We start from the raw sequence: 15,963 nt of genomic DNA, 5'->3' as shown, positions 1-15,963 counted from the left end.
CGGGGACATGCATATTCTAGAATACACGATGCGTTAGAATCGGGCCACAATCTAGTATATATATATTTGGCTTGAGAAAGGCTCAGTGTGAGCCGAAACGTCGCGAGATGTGGGTCTGAAATAAACTTCACAGCTTTTTCACCTTACAAACTATTGGAGTGCTGCCTTCTCTTTTTTGCTTGGTATATTATATATATATATATATATATATATATATATATATATATATATATATATATATATGTAAATGAAAAATAAAAATAAAAGCCAAACATAATCTAAGAACCATAAATGTTGCGAAAGAGAGTTTGTACTCGATTTTGATAGATACTATTAGGCCAGATGCACACTAACAGTATTTGGTCTGTATTTTACATCAGTATTTGTAAGCCAAAACCAGGAGTGGGTGATAAATACAGAAGTGGTGCATATGTTTCTATTATACTTTACCTCTAATTGTTCCACTCCTGATTTTGGCTTACAAATACTGATGTAAAATACTGACCAAATACTGCTAGTGTGATCGTAGCCTAAAAGTGACAATCAGGATGGTGATGGACCACAAGAATGGGATAGAATAGAAAGGTAAAAATTATCTGTGTAGTTCAGAATTATTTTCTGCCTTACCTAAGTTTCCATTACACTTGTCTAAAGCACATGACACATCTTTTGGCATAAGTTCTCTGGCGACTTCAATCTGTGCAAGACCTTTGCTATTTCGAATACAAGACACTGCTTTTGCATGTGTAGCACCTTGCATACATTCACCATTTACCTGTGAAGACATAAGATATCGCCGATCAGCATTTCTAATACATCTGTCACCATTAAATCACTGTCTATTTGCTTTTTTTTATAAATCGCTTAAAGGGATTAGCTACTTTATCCTTATTATTAACAAATGTACCGTATATTGCAGTCACACAATGGCAAGTGGCCAGACAAGTCCTGTCCATCAGTCTCCTCCAACAGAAAAACAGCCGTCCCACGTGAAGAGTTTTTTAATTGCAGGAGTATGACAGATGGGTCAGGCCATTTTGAGAATAGAAAACCTCTGCAATCGGTAAGGAAGGAGGAGAACCTGTAATATTTATTTATCGGTAGATGCCACAAAATCATTTCCTCTTCACATTTGTTAAAACAGACATAATGTGGTCAACCCCTTTAACATCAATGAAGAAGGAGATAATAGGACACCACTGGTTATATTTTAAAAATGCTGTATTTTTTAGAGGCATGTCGGTATATGGCCTTCCTAGCGGCATAAGTAATGCACATACCGAATTCAGAGAGGGCATAATGCCCACAATAATATCATATTATTGGGATAATATGTGCTATATAGTCCCAGCGTAGGGTTAATGTAAGGAATAATACACACAGTGATGTCAGAATACAGGAATAGTGACTCATTACAATGCATTACAGCAAGTGAGTGCTATAAGCAGTGTTATCACAGAGGAATAATGCATACAGTTATGTCATGGCACAAAGGTAATGTACTGAGAGATACAAGTGTAGGGACTACACAGTGATGTAACAGCGCAAAGATAATGCAACAAATGATGTGACCGTACAATAATAATCTACTCAGTAACATTGCAACAATGGAATTTTATGGACAGGGATGTTACGACCCAGGGATAGTGCACACAGTGACATCACAGAGCAAGGATGAAACGCCTAGTGATGTATCAGTGCAGGAATTATACAGTGCTTTCACAGACAACGATCTACTCAGTGATCCTATAACACGAAACTGACACTACTGAAACTTTACAGCGATAATGCAAATCATCAAGTCATAGAATAGGAATAACCAGCACAACAAAAAATATAATGCAATGATGTCACAGCACCAAAATAATGCAAAAAGTCATGCGGAAGAAAAGGCATAATGCACACAGCAGGGGTAACTGCGATTCTACAGAAAAACTTAGAATGGAGCCACAATTTTTCACATCCCCTCCATAGTCATCATTAGCTGATCCTTAAGTTCTGTATGACATAATGAGAAAGTACTGGAAAATATATGCAAGTATGCCTTCTAGTGGCTAATGTACCATACACGTAGGGGTTGTAGTGGCTAAAGAGTCACTAAGCCTATATTGTACTGTGCATTCACTATATAAGAGGCTTCCACTCTCCCATGTATTTGCCTGCCTTCAGTTACACTGATATCAGAACATACTCATTGGAGTACAATGATGGCAGTGAAAGTGTCGGTGTCTGTCACCTCCGCACGTTCGCTCTGCTGACACCACTATAGTCTATGGTTCCGTCTGCGCATGCGTCCAAATCCTGTTTTGAGGGGGGTTCAGACATAAGCCCCAATGGGGCCACCGAACGGGTGCCTGCATGCAGTATGAAAGCGCCCTTAGGCCTTATTTAAATGTCCATTTTTCACATACGAGTGCTTTATGATAGTCTATCAGGCCATTCACAAGTCCATCACTGTTGCAGAAATCTGCAAGTCTATGGGTCTGTGAAAATAATCGGGCGGCTCTTGGATAACATCCAGGTACGGTCTGATGACACTCAGACCACACTCTGATCAAAATAATCGGGCCTGAATGAGGCCTAGTGAGACAGGCTAACCCTTTCACTGCCATTATATGTGCTCCAAATGAGTATGTCTAGGGGTTTGGAATCCACTTATATACAATTTTGTATACAGGAATGAAGTCTAAGTCCCTAACAAAACTAATTTGCAAAGTTTCATACTTTTCCATGCTAGACAGAATTATTAAACAAATTAAAGTTTAGTCATTTTTTAATTGTTTTTTCTTATGCCTAATAAAGCGTATGTAGCTAATAATGGGGGTCTGCTTTCGCGATGCCATTCTATAAACTAAAGACAAAAACCTTATCTAGAATGCTTACTGAAGGCTACAAGACTAGGATCCATGTTTTTTTTTATTAGGACCTCTAGTAAACACAATTAAGACCAATCTCACGTTCTACCTTTATGTAAAGGAGGTGTATGTGTGTACGAAAGATAGGAGAGGACTTGAGAAAAATTACCTTAAGTAATCTGTCTCCAACCTGCAAGCTCCCCTCTATGTCAGCTACACCCCCAGGACTGACGGACTTGACAAATATCCCATATTCGCCTCCCACCAAGGAAAATCCCAACTCTCCAGATGGGGGCTTTTCCAAAACAACATGGACTAATCCAGCCTTTATGGGCACAGAAAAAAAAAGATAAAAGATTCAGATTACGACATTTCATGGAGCAACATAATGACTGTTACAATGTTCAGTTTTCTTTGTAAAGATATTAAAAAAATAATTCTTACTTGGGTGCAGTATAATTATCTTTCAAAATGTCCCATCGTATGAAATTAAAAACGTTAAATCATTTTACATCTTTTAGTCATAATTGCTTTTGTTAAACCTTTTTTTTTTTACACTAAAAACCAAGTCTTATAGATGTATGAATAAAATAGTATATTTGTATTGATTTGTTTTCAGTAGAATAAAGACCAACACTAAGGCTGTGTGCACACGTTGCTGTTTTTTTGCGGTTTTTCCTGATAAAAACGCTATAAAACCGCAAAAAAAATGCATACAATAAGCATCCCATCATTTAGAATGAATTCCGCATGTTTTGTGCACATGATGCGTTTTTTTCCACGAAACGTGGAACGTCACGAATCGTACCGTCGTAGCGATCGAAATGGTATAGTGTGACGGTACCCTTACAGCTGTACCTCTCTTATCAAGGACTACAAAGGAATCCCACTGACTGGCACTTATGCCAATGTACATGACTGCTTAGAAGAACATTCTCCACTAACTGACCACAGATGGAACCTTCGGACTGGAACCTTGCTTTATACATTTGCTGGTGTATATAGACCTTGCGGTTTTCACCTGTATGATAACATCATTAGTTTTCAGAAGGTCACAAACATCAATTACCGTATATACTCGAGTATAAGCCGACCCGAGTATAAGCCGACCCCCCCAATTTTGTCACAAAAAACTGGGAAAACTTAATGACTCGAGTATAAGCCTAGGGTGGGAAATGCAGCAGCTACCGGTAAATTTCAAAAATAAAAATAGATACCAATAAAAGTAAAATTAATTGAGACATCAGAAGTAGGGTTGAGCGAAACAGATCGGCACTTTTCAAAAGTCGCCGACTTTTAGCAAAGTCGGGTTTCGTGAAACCCAACCCAATCCCACTCTGGGATCGGGTCGGCGATTTCTACTTAAAAGTCGGGTTTCGTTATATATATATATATATATATATATATATATATATATATATATATATATATATATTAACTTCAGCGCGATGTAGCAGAAAAGCCGGTAATTCAATTACCGGCTTTTCATTTCTCCTGCCAAAACCCAACATGATTTGAGACATGGTTTACATACTGTAAACCATGTCATATCCCCCTTTTTTTTGCATATTCCACACTACTAATGTTAGTAGTGTGTATGTGCAAAATTTCAGCGCTCTAGCTCTTAAATTTAAGGGTTAAATCACGGAAAAAATTGGCGTGGGCTCCCGCGCAATTTTCTCCGCTGGAGTAGTAAAGCCAGTGACTGAGGGCAGATATTAGTAGCCTGGAGAGGGTCCACGGTTATTGGGCCCCCCCGGCTAAAAACACCTGCCCCCAGCCACCCCAGAAAAGGCACATCTGTAAGATGCGCCTATTCTGGCACTTGGCCACTCTCTTCCCATTCCCGTGTAGCGGTGGGATATGGGGTAATGAAGGGTTAATGCCACCTTGCTATTGCTGCACAAATGCTGATTATGGCCCCATAAGTTGCTCCATACAGACATTTGCCCCATACAATGCTGCACAAATGCTAATTATGACCCCATAGAGATATTTGCCCCATATAATGCTGTACACGGCCCCATTCAGATATTTGCCCTATATAATGCTGTACATGGCCCCATACAGATATTTGCCCCAGATAATGCTGCACATGGCCCCATACAGATATTTGCCCCATATACATATACAGATATTTGCCCCCATCTTCGATCCTCCCAAGACCTCCTTCTCTCCTCCACACTTATTCGTTCCTCACACAACCGCCTCCAAGATTTCTCCCGAATATCCCCCATCCTCTGGAATTCCACGCCTCAACACATCCGATTATCCACCACCCTCAGATCCTTCAGATGGAACCTGAAAACCCATCTCTTCAGGAAAGCTTACAGCCTACAATAACCATTCTGCCGCCTCACCGACCACCCGAGCTGCCGCCACGTCACCGACCACCCGAGCTGCCGCCTTGACCACCCAAGCTGCTGCCACGACCACCCGAGCTGCCGCCTCACCACCACCAGTGCTGCAGCACACGAACCTCCTGTCTCTTCCCCACTATCCTGAAGAATGTAAGTCCGCAAGGACAGGGTCCTCTCCCCTCTGTACCAGTCTGTCACTGTAAATTTGTTTACTGTTAACAATATCTATAACCCTGTATGTAACCTCTTTCTCATGTACAGCACCATGGAATTAATGGTGCTATATAAATTAATAATAATAATAATAATGCACATGGCCCCATGCAGATATTTGCCCCATATAATGCTGCACATGGCCCCATACAGATATTTGCCCGATATAATGCTGCACATGGCCCCATACAGATATTTGCCCCATATAATGCTGCACATGGCCCCATACAGATATTTGCCCCATATAATGCTGCACATGGCTCCATACAGATATTTGCCCCATATAACGCTGCACATGGCCTCATACAGATATTTGCCCCATATAATGCTGCACATGGCCCCATACAGATATTTGCCCCATATAATGCTGCACGTCACCAAACAGATATTTGCCCCCATATAATGCTGCACATGGCTCCATACAGATATTTGCCCCATATAATGCTGCACATGGCTCCATACAGATATTTGCCCCCATATAATGCTGCACATGGCCCCATACAGATATTTGCCCCATATAATGCTGCACATGGCTCCATACAGATATTTGCCCCATATAATGCTGCACATGGCTCCATACAGATATTTGCCCCCATATAATGCTGCACATGGCTCCATACAGATATTTGCCCCATATAATGCTGCACATGGCCCCATACAGATATTTGCCCCCATATAATGCTGCACATGGCCCCATACAGATATTTGCCCCATATAATGCTGCACATGGCTCCATACAGATATTTGCCCCATATAACGCTGCACATGGCCTCATACAGATATTTGCCCCATATAATGCTGCACATGGCCCCATACAGATATTTGCCCCATATAATGCTGCACGTCACCAAACAGATATTTGCCCCCATATAATGCTGCACATGGCCCCATAAGATGCTCCATACAGACATTTGCCCCATATGCTGTTGCTGCGATTAAAAAAAAAAAAAAAATGACATACTCACCTCTCAGGCCCCTGGCACTTGCTATATTCACCGGTCCGCGTTCCACCGACGGCCGCCGCTGTGCCTTCCCCGTCCTGTGCATTGATGCTCAGACAGAGGGCAGTGCACACTAATCGCGTCACCGCGCCCTCTGACCTGAGCGTCACTGCAGAGGACGGGGAAGACGCAGTGGCGGCCATCGGTGGAACGAGGAACAGGTGAATATCGCGCACTGTGTTATACTCACCTGCTCCTGGCACGGTGAGGTCCCTGGTTCTCCGGGTGCCGGCAGCTTCTTCCTGTAGTGAGCGGTCACATGGTGCCGCTCATTACAGTAATGAATATGCGGCTCCACCCTTATGGGAGTGGAGCAGGGTCCATATTCATTACTGTAATGAGCGGTACCATGTGACCGCTCACTACAAGAAGAAGCTGCCAGCACCCGGAGAACCAGGGACATGCAGGGACCGCGCCAGGAGCAGGTGAGTATGATAAGACAGCTGCCGCTCCCCCTTCCCTGCCGACCCCTGGGTATGACTCGAGTATAAGCCGAGAGGGGCAATTTCAGTCTAAAAAAATGGGCTGAAATTCTTGGCTTATACACGAGTTTACGGTACTCCTCAGATTATCAAGCACCAGTGCCATACAGGGTAATTCCCAGCAGCTATCACCAAGGAGCATTATTGCTATAGCTATTCTCTACAGGAAAGATAACCTAGGGGGACCTAGCCAGATTATAAAAGTGTATAACTCATGGCTGTTACAAAACTTACATATCCCACATATGATATGATATATTACAAAGTTGCTTACGTGCATTATTGATTTAAAAGTACAATTACACTTTTTTTAAATAGTTATATGTAGTTTATGGATATGATTATATTATTACTATATTACATTTAATAAAGGCCGTGGACACTTTTTAACCACCAATTAATGTCGTCTGTTGTTATTTATTAATGTTTAGTAGGTATCTGAACGCTAATAAAAAAAATTACATTAAAGGGAACCTGTCACCCCGTTTTTTAAAGATTAGATAAAAATAGTGTGAAATAGGGGCAGAGCTGGGCTTTACATTAGTGCCTTTTTGGTGCCTTTATTCCCCCGTTAGGCTGCCGAAATACCTTTGTGAACTGGCCGTTTTGTCCTGTCACTCAAGTTGGTCAGGTCGGATGGGCGTGGTCAAATAGCGATTCCTCCCCCACCTCTTGCGTTTCCCTGCGCAATTTAGTCCCGCCGTTGGCGTTGTGTTTAGCGCCTGCGCAGTAACGTCTAATTTGGCGCCTGCGTATTATGCTTTGCCCAACTGTGGGCATAGCATAATTTACATCACTGCGCATGCGCGGGTCGTAACTAGTGTTGAGCATTCCGATACCGCAAGTATCGGGTATCGGCCGATACTTGCGGTATCGGAATTCCGATACAGAGTTCCGATACTTTTGTGGTATCGGGAATCGGTATCGGATCCATATTAATGTGTAAAATAAAGAATTAAAATAAAAAATATTGATATGCTCACCTCTCCGGAGGCCCCTGGACATCACCGCTGGTAACCGGCAGCCTTCTTTGCTTAAAATGAGCGCGTTTAGAGCCTTCCATTACGTCACGGCTTCTGATTGGTCGCGTGCCGCTCATGTGACCGCCATGCGACCAATCACAAGCCGCGACGTCATTCTCAGGTCCTAAACTCCTCATTCTAGGAATTTAGGACCTGAGAATGACGTCGCGGCTTGTGATTGGTCGCGTGGCGGTCACATGAGCGGCACGCGACCAATCAGAAGCCGTGACGTCATGGAAGGCCCTAAAGCGCTCATTTTAAGCAAAGAAGGCTGCCGGTTACCAGCGGTGATGTCCAGGGGCCTCCGGAGAGGAGAGCATATCAATATTTTTTATTTTAATTCTTTATTTTACACATTAATATGGACTGGGTGCCCCGGAAGTGATCATATGGGCATAGTGTTTATCTGGATGCCGGCAAAATTTTCTCAGCCCGAACTGCGAGCGTAATTTTGGCACCAAACTTACGCTCGCAGTTCGGACTGAGAAAATTTTACCGGCATCCAGACAAACACTATGCCCATATGATCACTTCCGGGGCACCCAGGTTTAAGTTACGACCCGCACATGCGCAGTGATGTAAATTATGCTATGCCCACAGTTGGGCAAAGCATAATGCGCAGGCGCCAGAGGCGAATTCACTGCACAACTGCTAAGAAAGAGCGCGATCTGTGCGATTCACAGATCGCGTTTACGACAGACACGCCGAGAAGCAGGGGGGAGGAACCGCTATTTGACCACGCCCATCCGACCTGACCAACTTGAGTGACAGGACAAAACGGCCAGTTCACAAAGGTATTTCGGCAGCCTAACGGGGGAATAAAGGCACCAAAAAGGCACTAATGTAAAGCCCAGCTCTGCCCCTATTTCACACTATTTTTATCTAATCTTTAAAAAATGGGATGACAGGTTCCCTTTATATCTTGATATGATAGGAGATGACAGTTGGTGCTTTTAAATTCTACGGAGGTAGAAGCTAGAGACAGACACACACATTCTGCCGTAAGTTCTCCTTAGGCTACTTTCACACTAGCGTTAACTGCAATCCGTCACAATGCGTCGTTTTGCAGAAAAAACGCATCCTGCAAAAGTGTTTGCAGGATGCGTTTTTTCTCCATTGACTAACATTACGCGACGCATTGCGACGGATTGCCACACGTCGCAACCGTCGCGCGACGGTTGCGCCGTGTTTCGGCAGACCGTCGGCCGCAAAAAACGTTCCATGTAACATTTTTTGCAGCCGACGGACCGTCTTTTCCGACCGCGCATGCGCGGCCGGAACTCCTCCCCCACCTCCCCGCACCTCACAATGGGGCAGCGGATGCGCTGAAAAGCAGCATCCGCTGCACCCGTTGTGCGGCGGAGGCAACGCTAGCGTCGGTAACCTCGGCCCGACGCACTGCGACGGGCCGAGCCCGACGCTAGTGTGAAAGAAGCCTAAAACGACTGTTACAGCTCACTGTAGAACTTTATGAGCACCAACTGTCATCTCTTTTCTCAGTAATGGGAAAATATGAAGACATATTTTCACCTGGAAATGAGAATTTTTCAGAATGAATGATCATTCCAGAAGGAGACAGAAGCGGATTTCTGTAATAAGATATATTAAAGTTTCTTGTCTCTGTCTGTCTGTCCGCAGTCTCTGACATCATGTCCGCTCTCTATCTGAAACTCAACCTCTCCAAAACTGAACTTCCTCTGCTCCCACCATCTACTAACCTCCCTAAACCTGACGTTTCCCTCTCCGTGGGTGGCACCATAATAACACCCCGGCAGCAGGCGCGCTGTCTGGGTGTTATGTTTGACTCTGATCTCTCCTTCACCTCCCATATATCTCTTGCCCGCTCGTGTCGCTTACACCTAAAGAACGATTCTAGAATCCACCCTTTTCTCATCATAGAAACAACAAAAACCCTCACTGTCGCCCTGATCCACTCCCGCCAGGACTACTGTAATGCTCTATTAATTGGCCTCCCCCTCACTCGACTTTCCCCTCTCCAGTCTATCCTTAATGCAGCAGTCAGGGTCGTCTATCTAGCTAATCGTTACTCAAACACGTCCGCTCTTCGCCAGTCTTTACTCTGGCTGCCCATTCATTACAGGATACAATTCAAAGTTTGAATATTATAGATATAGAGAGAAAAAAAGTGATGCATGGCACTGCTAGTAAATATTTCTAATACAACCACAGAAATTCCAAGCTGTTGTGCCTATGTGCCTGCTGCTGGACACTTGGGTGCACGCCTGTCAGTCCATGATAATCCAAAACCAAGAAAAAAATGGAGTGCACTCACCGGTCCAAAATGCAAACAGTCCTTTAATCAAAACATGTGCAGGTACACTGGGAGAACGTGGAACAGAAGGACGACGGCCGTTTCACGCTACTGCGCTTCAACAGGTCCTAAAGCGCAGTAGCGTGAAACGGCCATCGTCCTTCTGTTCCACGTTCTCCCAGTGTACCTGCACATGTTTTGATTAAAGGACTGTTTGCATTTTGGACCGGTGAGTGCACTCCATTTTTTTCTTGGTTTTGGATTACAATTCAAAGTACTTGTTCTCACCCACAAAGCTCTTCACAGTGCAGCACCCCCTTACATCTCCTCCCTCATTTCTGTCTATCGACCTCTTCGCTCTGCAAATGACTTTCGACTAACCTCTGCACTAATCCGTACCTCCCACTCCCGACTACAAGACTTCTCCCGTGCTGCGCCAATCCTCTGGAATGCTCTACCCCAAGAAATTAGGACCATCCACAATTTGCATAGTTTTAGGCACTCCCTCAAAACACATTTGTTCAGAGCGGCCTATCATGTTCCCTAATCAGTTATTTTGTTTGTGTGTAGCCCATTCACTATCTCCATCTATCCCCCACTCCCTGAAGATGGCTGGACCATCATTGTAAATACATCATTGTAAATACACACCTGTACTTGGCATTTCCCCACCTCATTGTAGATTGTAAGCTCTCACGAGCAGGGTCGTCTTGTGTTGCTTTAATTATTGTATTGTTCACATTGTTACTTATGACTGTTGTGTTTGAAGCTGTTAAACTGTAAAGCGCTGCGGAATATGTTGGCGCTATATAAATAAAGATTATTATTATTATTCTTGTATCTATGTACACTATTGGTTTATGGGGAAATAACTAAGTAGAACAATGGTTACTTTGTAACTATGTCATTGCCAGCAGATTTAGCTCGATTGAGTGCACAGAAAATAGAGCAATTTGGAGAATTTCTAATTAACAATAGTCAATGGGATGGAGTCTATAGCCTTAGCCTGATGATAGTAAGGAGTGAGGTACTGGTAAATTACATTATAGGTCCCAAGAAATACTAATATCAGTCCTTTAGGACATTAACTGCTACAACTAATGCAGACTTGTGCTCTAGGGCTCCGATTGCTGCCAAACTACAACTATCAGCAGTGGTTGCCTGAGCATTCTAGTAGTTGTCATTTTGTGAACGCTGAAAAGTAACAAGTATAAGACCACTGATCTCTACATCAATTACAAGAAATTAACTAATGTGAGAATTGGTCACACATTTACCCAGTAAATAACATGCCGTATTACAGACCTTGTATGACATGCCGTATTACAGACCCTGTCCAAAAAACCATTGCTATTGCTTTTCACTCTAATACAGTACTATAAAGACATATGACTATTACCTCTTGCGCAAACACATCTGAATTGTCTTTTATCTGCCTCAAACGTTCTGTACTTGAATAACCTAAAATATAAGAAAGAAGGAAGAGCAACATGAATCACAACATGGACCAGTTGGAAAAATCACATGCCTGCATATTTCTGCATTTGTTGCACACATAGATAAGTATCTTACATATAACCGTGAATGCGTCCGCACTACGCCATCATTTTATTGAAGACACTGTGTGCACAAATTCGTAGACACAGTGTCTTCACAAAAATGGCGTCAGATTTCATGGGATGTGCACACACGGATTCCGGCACCATTTATTTTAAGAACTGTACAACAATGTCGACATAGCAATGCACACGCGCCGGCCATCGCCATTATGCTCGCCACCTGGGCGTAAAATGGGTTCAATAGCTAGTTATACACTGCTCAAAAAAGGGAACAATTAAACAACAGAATATAATTCCAAGTAAATCAAACTTCAGTGAAATCAAACTGTCCACTTAGGAAGCAATGCTGTTTGACAATCAATTTCACATGCTGTTGTGCAAATGGAATAGACAACAGATGGAAATTATTGGCAATTACCAAGACACACTCAATAAAGGAGTGGTTCTGCAGGTGGGGGCCACAGACCACATCTCAGTACCAATGCTTTCTGGCTGATGTTTTGGTCACTTTTGAATGTTGGTTGTGCTTTCATACTCGTGGTAGCATGAGACAGACTCTACATCCCACACAAGTGGCTCAGGTAGTGCAGCTCATCCAGGAAGGCGAGCTGTGGCAAGAAGGTTTGCTGTGTCTGTCAGTGTAGTGTCCAGTGGCTGGAGGCGCTACCAGGAGAAAAACCAGTACACCAGGAGATGTGGAGGGGGCCGCAGGAGGGCAACAACCCAGCAGCAGGACCGAAACCTCAGCCTTTGTGCAAAGAGGAACAGGAGGAGCACTGCCAGAGCGCTGCAAAATGACCTCCAGCAGACCACAAATGTGCATGTGTCTGCACAAACGATTAGAAACCGACTCCATGAGGATGGTCTGAGTGCCCGACGTCCACAGATGGGGGTTGTGCTCACAGCCCAACACCGTGCAGGACACTTGGCATTTGCCACAGAACACCAGGATTGGCAAATTCGCCGCTGGAGCCCTGTGCTCTTCACAGATGAAAGCAGGTTCACACTGAGCACATGTGACAGAGTCTGGAGACACCGTGGAGAGCAATCTGCTGCCTGCAACATCCTTCAGCATGACCGGGTTGGCAGTGGGTCAGTAATGGTGTGGAGTGGCATTTCTTTGGAGGGCAGCACAGCCATCCATATGCTCACCAGATGTAGCCTGACTGCCATTAGGTACCGAGATGAGATCCTCAGACCCCTTGTGAGACCATATGCTGGTGCGGTTGGCCCTGGGTTCCTCCTAATGCCGGACAATGCCAGACCTCATGTGGCTGGAGTGTGTCAGCAAATCCTGCAAGATGAAGGCATGGATGGACTGGCCTGCCCGTTCCCCAGACCTGAATCCGATTGAACACATCTGGGACATCATGTCTCGCACCATCCACCAACGTCACGTTGCACCACAGACTGTCCAGGAGTTGGCAGATGCTTTAGTCCAGGTCTGGGAGGAGATCCCTCAGGAGACCATCCGCCGCCTCATCAGGAGCATGCCCAGGCGTTGTAGGGAGATTATACAGGCACGTAGAGGCCACACACACTACTGAGCATCATTTCCTTGTCTTGAGGCATTTCCACTGAAGTTGTATCAGCATGTAACTTCATTATCCACTTTGATTTTGAGTATTATTCCAACTCCAGACCTCCGTGGGATATTAGTTGTGATTTACTTTGATCATTTTTAGGTTTTATTGTTCTCAACACATTCCACTATGTAATGAATAAAGATTTACAACTGGAATATTTCATTCAGTGATATCTAGAATGTGGGATTTTAGTGTTCCCTTTATTTTTTTTGAGCAATGTATATATAAGATGAATAGAGCAACAGCACAGTTGAAATAGGGTGCCAAGCCTCACAGGTACATACCAGTCCTTGTGAATAATATCAAAAACAGATAGAGGTAGCGCGCCATAGTAAAGTAGAAAAAAGTGCTCTTTTAATGGCCCATATGGCGACGTTTCGATTCAATTCCAAAATCCACACTTGGGATCGAAACGTCGCCATATGGGCCATTAACAGAGCACTTTTTTCTACTTTATTATGGCGTGCTACTTCTACCTGTTTTTGATATCAGATATATATATATATATATATATATATATATATATATATATATATATATATATATATATATATATATTCCAAAAAGTAGAAGGAAAGCTAGGTGCGTTTAAAGTTTTGAGTGGTACTGTGCAGATGTATAAATATTAGACATACAGTGGGTACGGAAAGTATTCATACTCCTTTAAATTTTTCACTCTGTTTCATTGCAGCCATTTGGTAAATTCTAAAAAGTTCATTTTTTTCTCATTAATGTACACTCTGCACCCAATCGTGACTTAAAAAAAACCCAGAAATGTAGTAATCTTTTCAAATTTATTAAAAAAGTAAAATTGAAATATCACATGGTCATAATTATTCAGACCCTTTGCTCAGTATTGAGTAGAAGCACCCTTTTGAGCCATGAGTCTTCTTGGGAATGATGTAACAAGATTTTCACACCAGGATTTGGGGATCGTCTGCCATTCTTCCAACAGATCCTCTCCAGTTCTGTCAGGTTGGATGGTGAATGTTGGTGGAAAGCCATTTTCAGCTCTCTCCAGAGATGCTCAATTGGGTTTAGGTCAGGGCTCTGGCTGAGCCAGTCATGAATGGTCAGAGTTGTTTTGAAGCCACTCCTTTGTTATTTTTGCTGTATGCTTAGGGTCATTGTCTTGTGGAAGGGTGAACCTTCGGCAAAGTCTGAGGTCCAGAGCACTCGAAGAGATTTTCATCCAGGATATCTCTGTACTTGGCCGCATTCATGTTTCCTTCAATGACAAGCAGTCATCCTATCACTGCAGCTGAAAAACACCCCCATAGCATGATGTTGCCACCACCATGTCTCACTGTTAGGATTGTACTGGGAAGGTGATGAGCAGTGCCTGGTTTTCTCCACATATACCGCTTAGAATTATCACCAAATAGGTCTATCTTCGTCTCATCAGACCAGACAATCTTATTTCTCATAGTCTGGGAATCCTTCCTTTTTTTTTTTTTTTAGCAAACTCTATGCGGGCTTTCATATGTCTTGCACTGAGGAGAGACTTCCGTCAGGCCACTCTACCATAAAGCCCTGACTGGTGGACGGCTGCAATGATAGCTGACTTTGTGGAACTTTCTTCCATTTACCTACTGCATCTTGGGAGCTGAGCCACAGTGATGTTGTGGTTCTTCTTTATCTATTCAATTTAAGAATTATGGAGGCCATTGTGCTCTTAGGAACCTTAAGTACTGCAGAAATTCTGTTGTAACCTTGGCCAGATCTGTGCCTTGCCACAATTATGTCTCTAAGCTCCTTGGCCAGTTCCTTTGACCTCATGATTCTCATTTGGTCTGACATGTACTGTGAGCTGTGAGGTCTTATATAGACAGGTGTGTGCCTTTCCAAATCAAGTCCTATCAGTTTAATTAAACACAGCTGGATTCCAATGAAGGAGTAGAACCATCTCAAGGAGGATCACAAGGAAGTGAACAGCCTGTGACTTAGATATGAGTGTCTGAGCAAAAGGTCTGAATACTTAAGACCATGTGATATGTCACTTTTTCTTTTTATTAAATTTGCAAAAATTGCTACATTTCTGTTTTTTTTCAGTCAAGATGGGTGCAGAGTGTACATTAATGTGAAAAAAAGAACTTGTTTGAATTTACCAAATGGCTGCAATGAAACAAAGAGTGAAAAATTTAAAGGGGTCTGAATACTTTCCGTACCCACTGTATATTATAGGTATACATATACACAGCACCAGATAAATATTTGCAAAATTTTGAACACACTTGTTCATGCAGTGGTTTGGTTTGTTCTTATTTGAATGTGTACAATGTAAAGTCAGACTGAAGGCAGCAAAACCACAAAAGAACATATATGGAAACAAGAGAGTAAAGAAACACGTGTAAAACAAAAAAAGTGTTGAATCTTAAATTCCTGTATATCACTGTTTTATAATGATGACATCTTTACACCCCCTCTGCATTCTCTCAAACAGCTTCATCAGGTTGTCACCTGGAATGGCTTTCCAATAGTCTTGAAGGAGTTCCTTCCTTTCCACTCTGCCGTCCAACTCCTCCTAACTAGGGTTGATGGAATAGCTTCAGATAAGTGCTTATCCGAATAGCTATAGCGCTTACCGAATAGCTGCATTGGCGCGCTCCCGAT

The 15,963-nt window shown here is 43.1% G+C and overlaps 1 protein-coding gene across 8 annotated transcripts in view; it reads right to left on the bottom strand.

Moving 5' to 3' along the window:
- The window catches only part of PTPN13 (protein tyrosine phosphatase non-receptor type 13), a 376,092-nt gene that overhangs the window by 43,760 nt on the left and 316,369 nt on the right, over nucleotides 1-15,963 (bottom strand). For 4 of the 8 annotated variants that reach the window (XM_069743364.1, XM_069743365.1, XM_069743370.1 and 1 more), the window contains 3 exons: nucleotides 11,605-11,666; nucleotides 3,025-3,180; nucleotides 628-775 (listed from right to left, as the gene is read on the bottom strand). In XM_069743364.1, the coding sequence (XP_069599465.1) occupies nucleotides 628-775; nucleotides 3,025-3,180; nucleotides 11,605-11,666 (366 nt within the window). The remainder of the gene's footprint in view (nucleotides 1-627; nucleotides 776-3,024; nucleotides 3,181-11,604; nucleotides 11,667-15,963) is intronic. The other 4 variants (XM_069743366.1, XM_069743368.1, XM_069743372.1 and 1 more) reach the window with 1 other exon arrangement.

The sequence above is a fragment of the Ranitomeya imitator genome, chromosome 1, assembly GCF_032444005.1.
Source record: "Ranitomeya imitator isolate aRanImi1 chromosome 1, aRanImi1.pri, whole genome shotgun sequence".
Lineage (NCBI taxonomy): Eukaryota > Metazoa > Chordata > Amphibia > Anura > Dendrobatidae > Ranitomeya > Ranitomeya imitator.
Note: the sequence above shows the minus strand (reverse complement) of the source record. Positions and strands in the feature narration are given on the sequence as shown.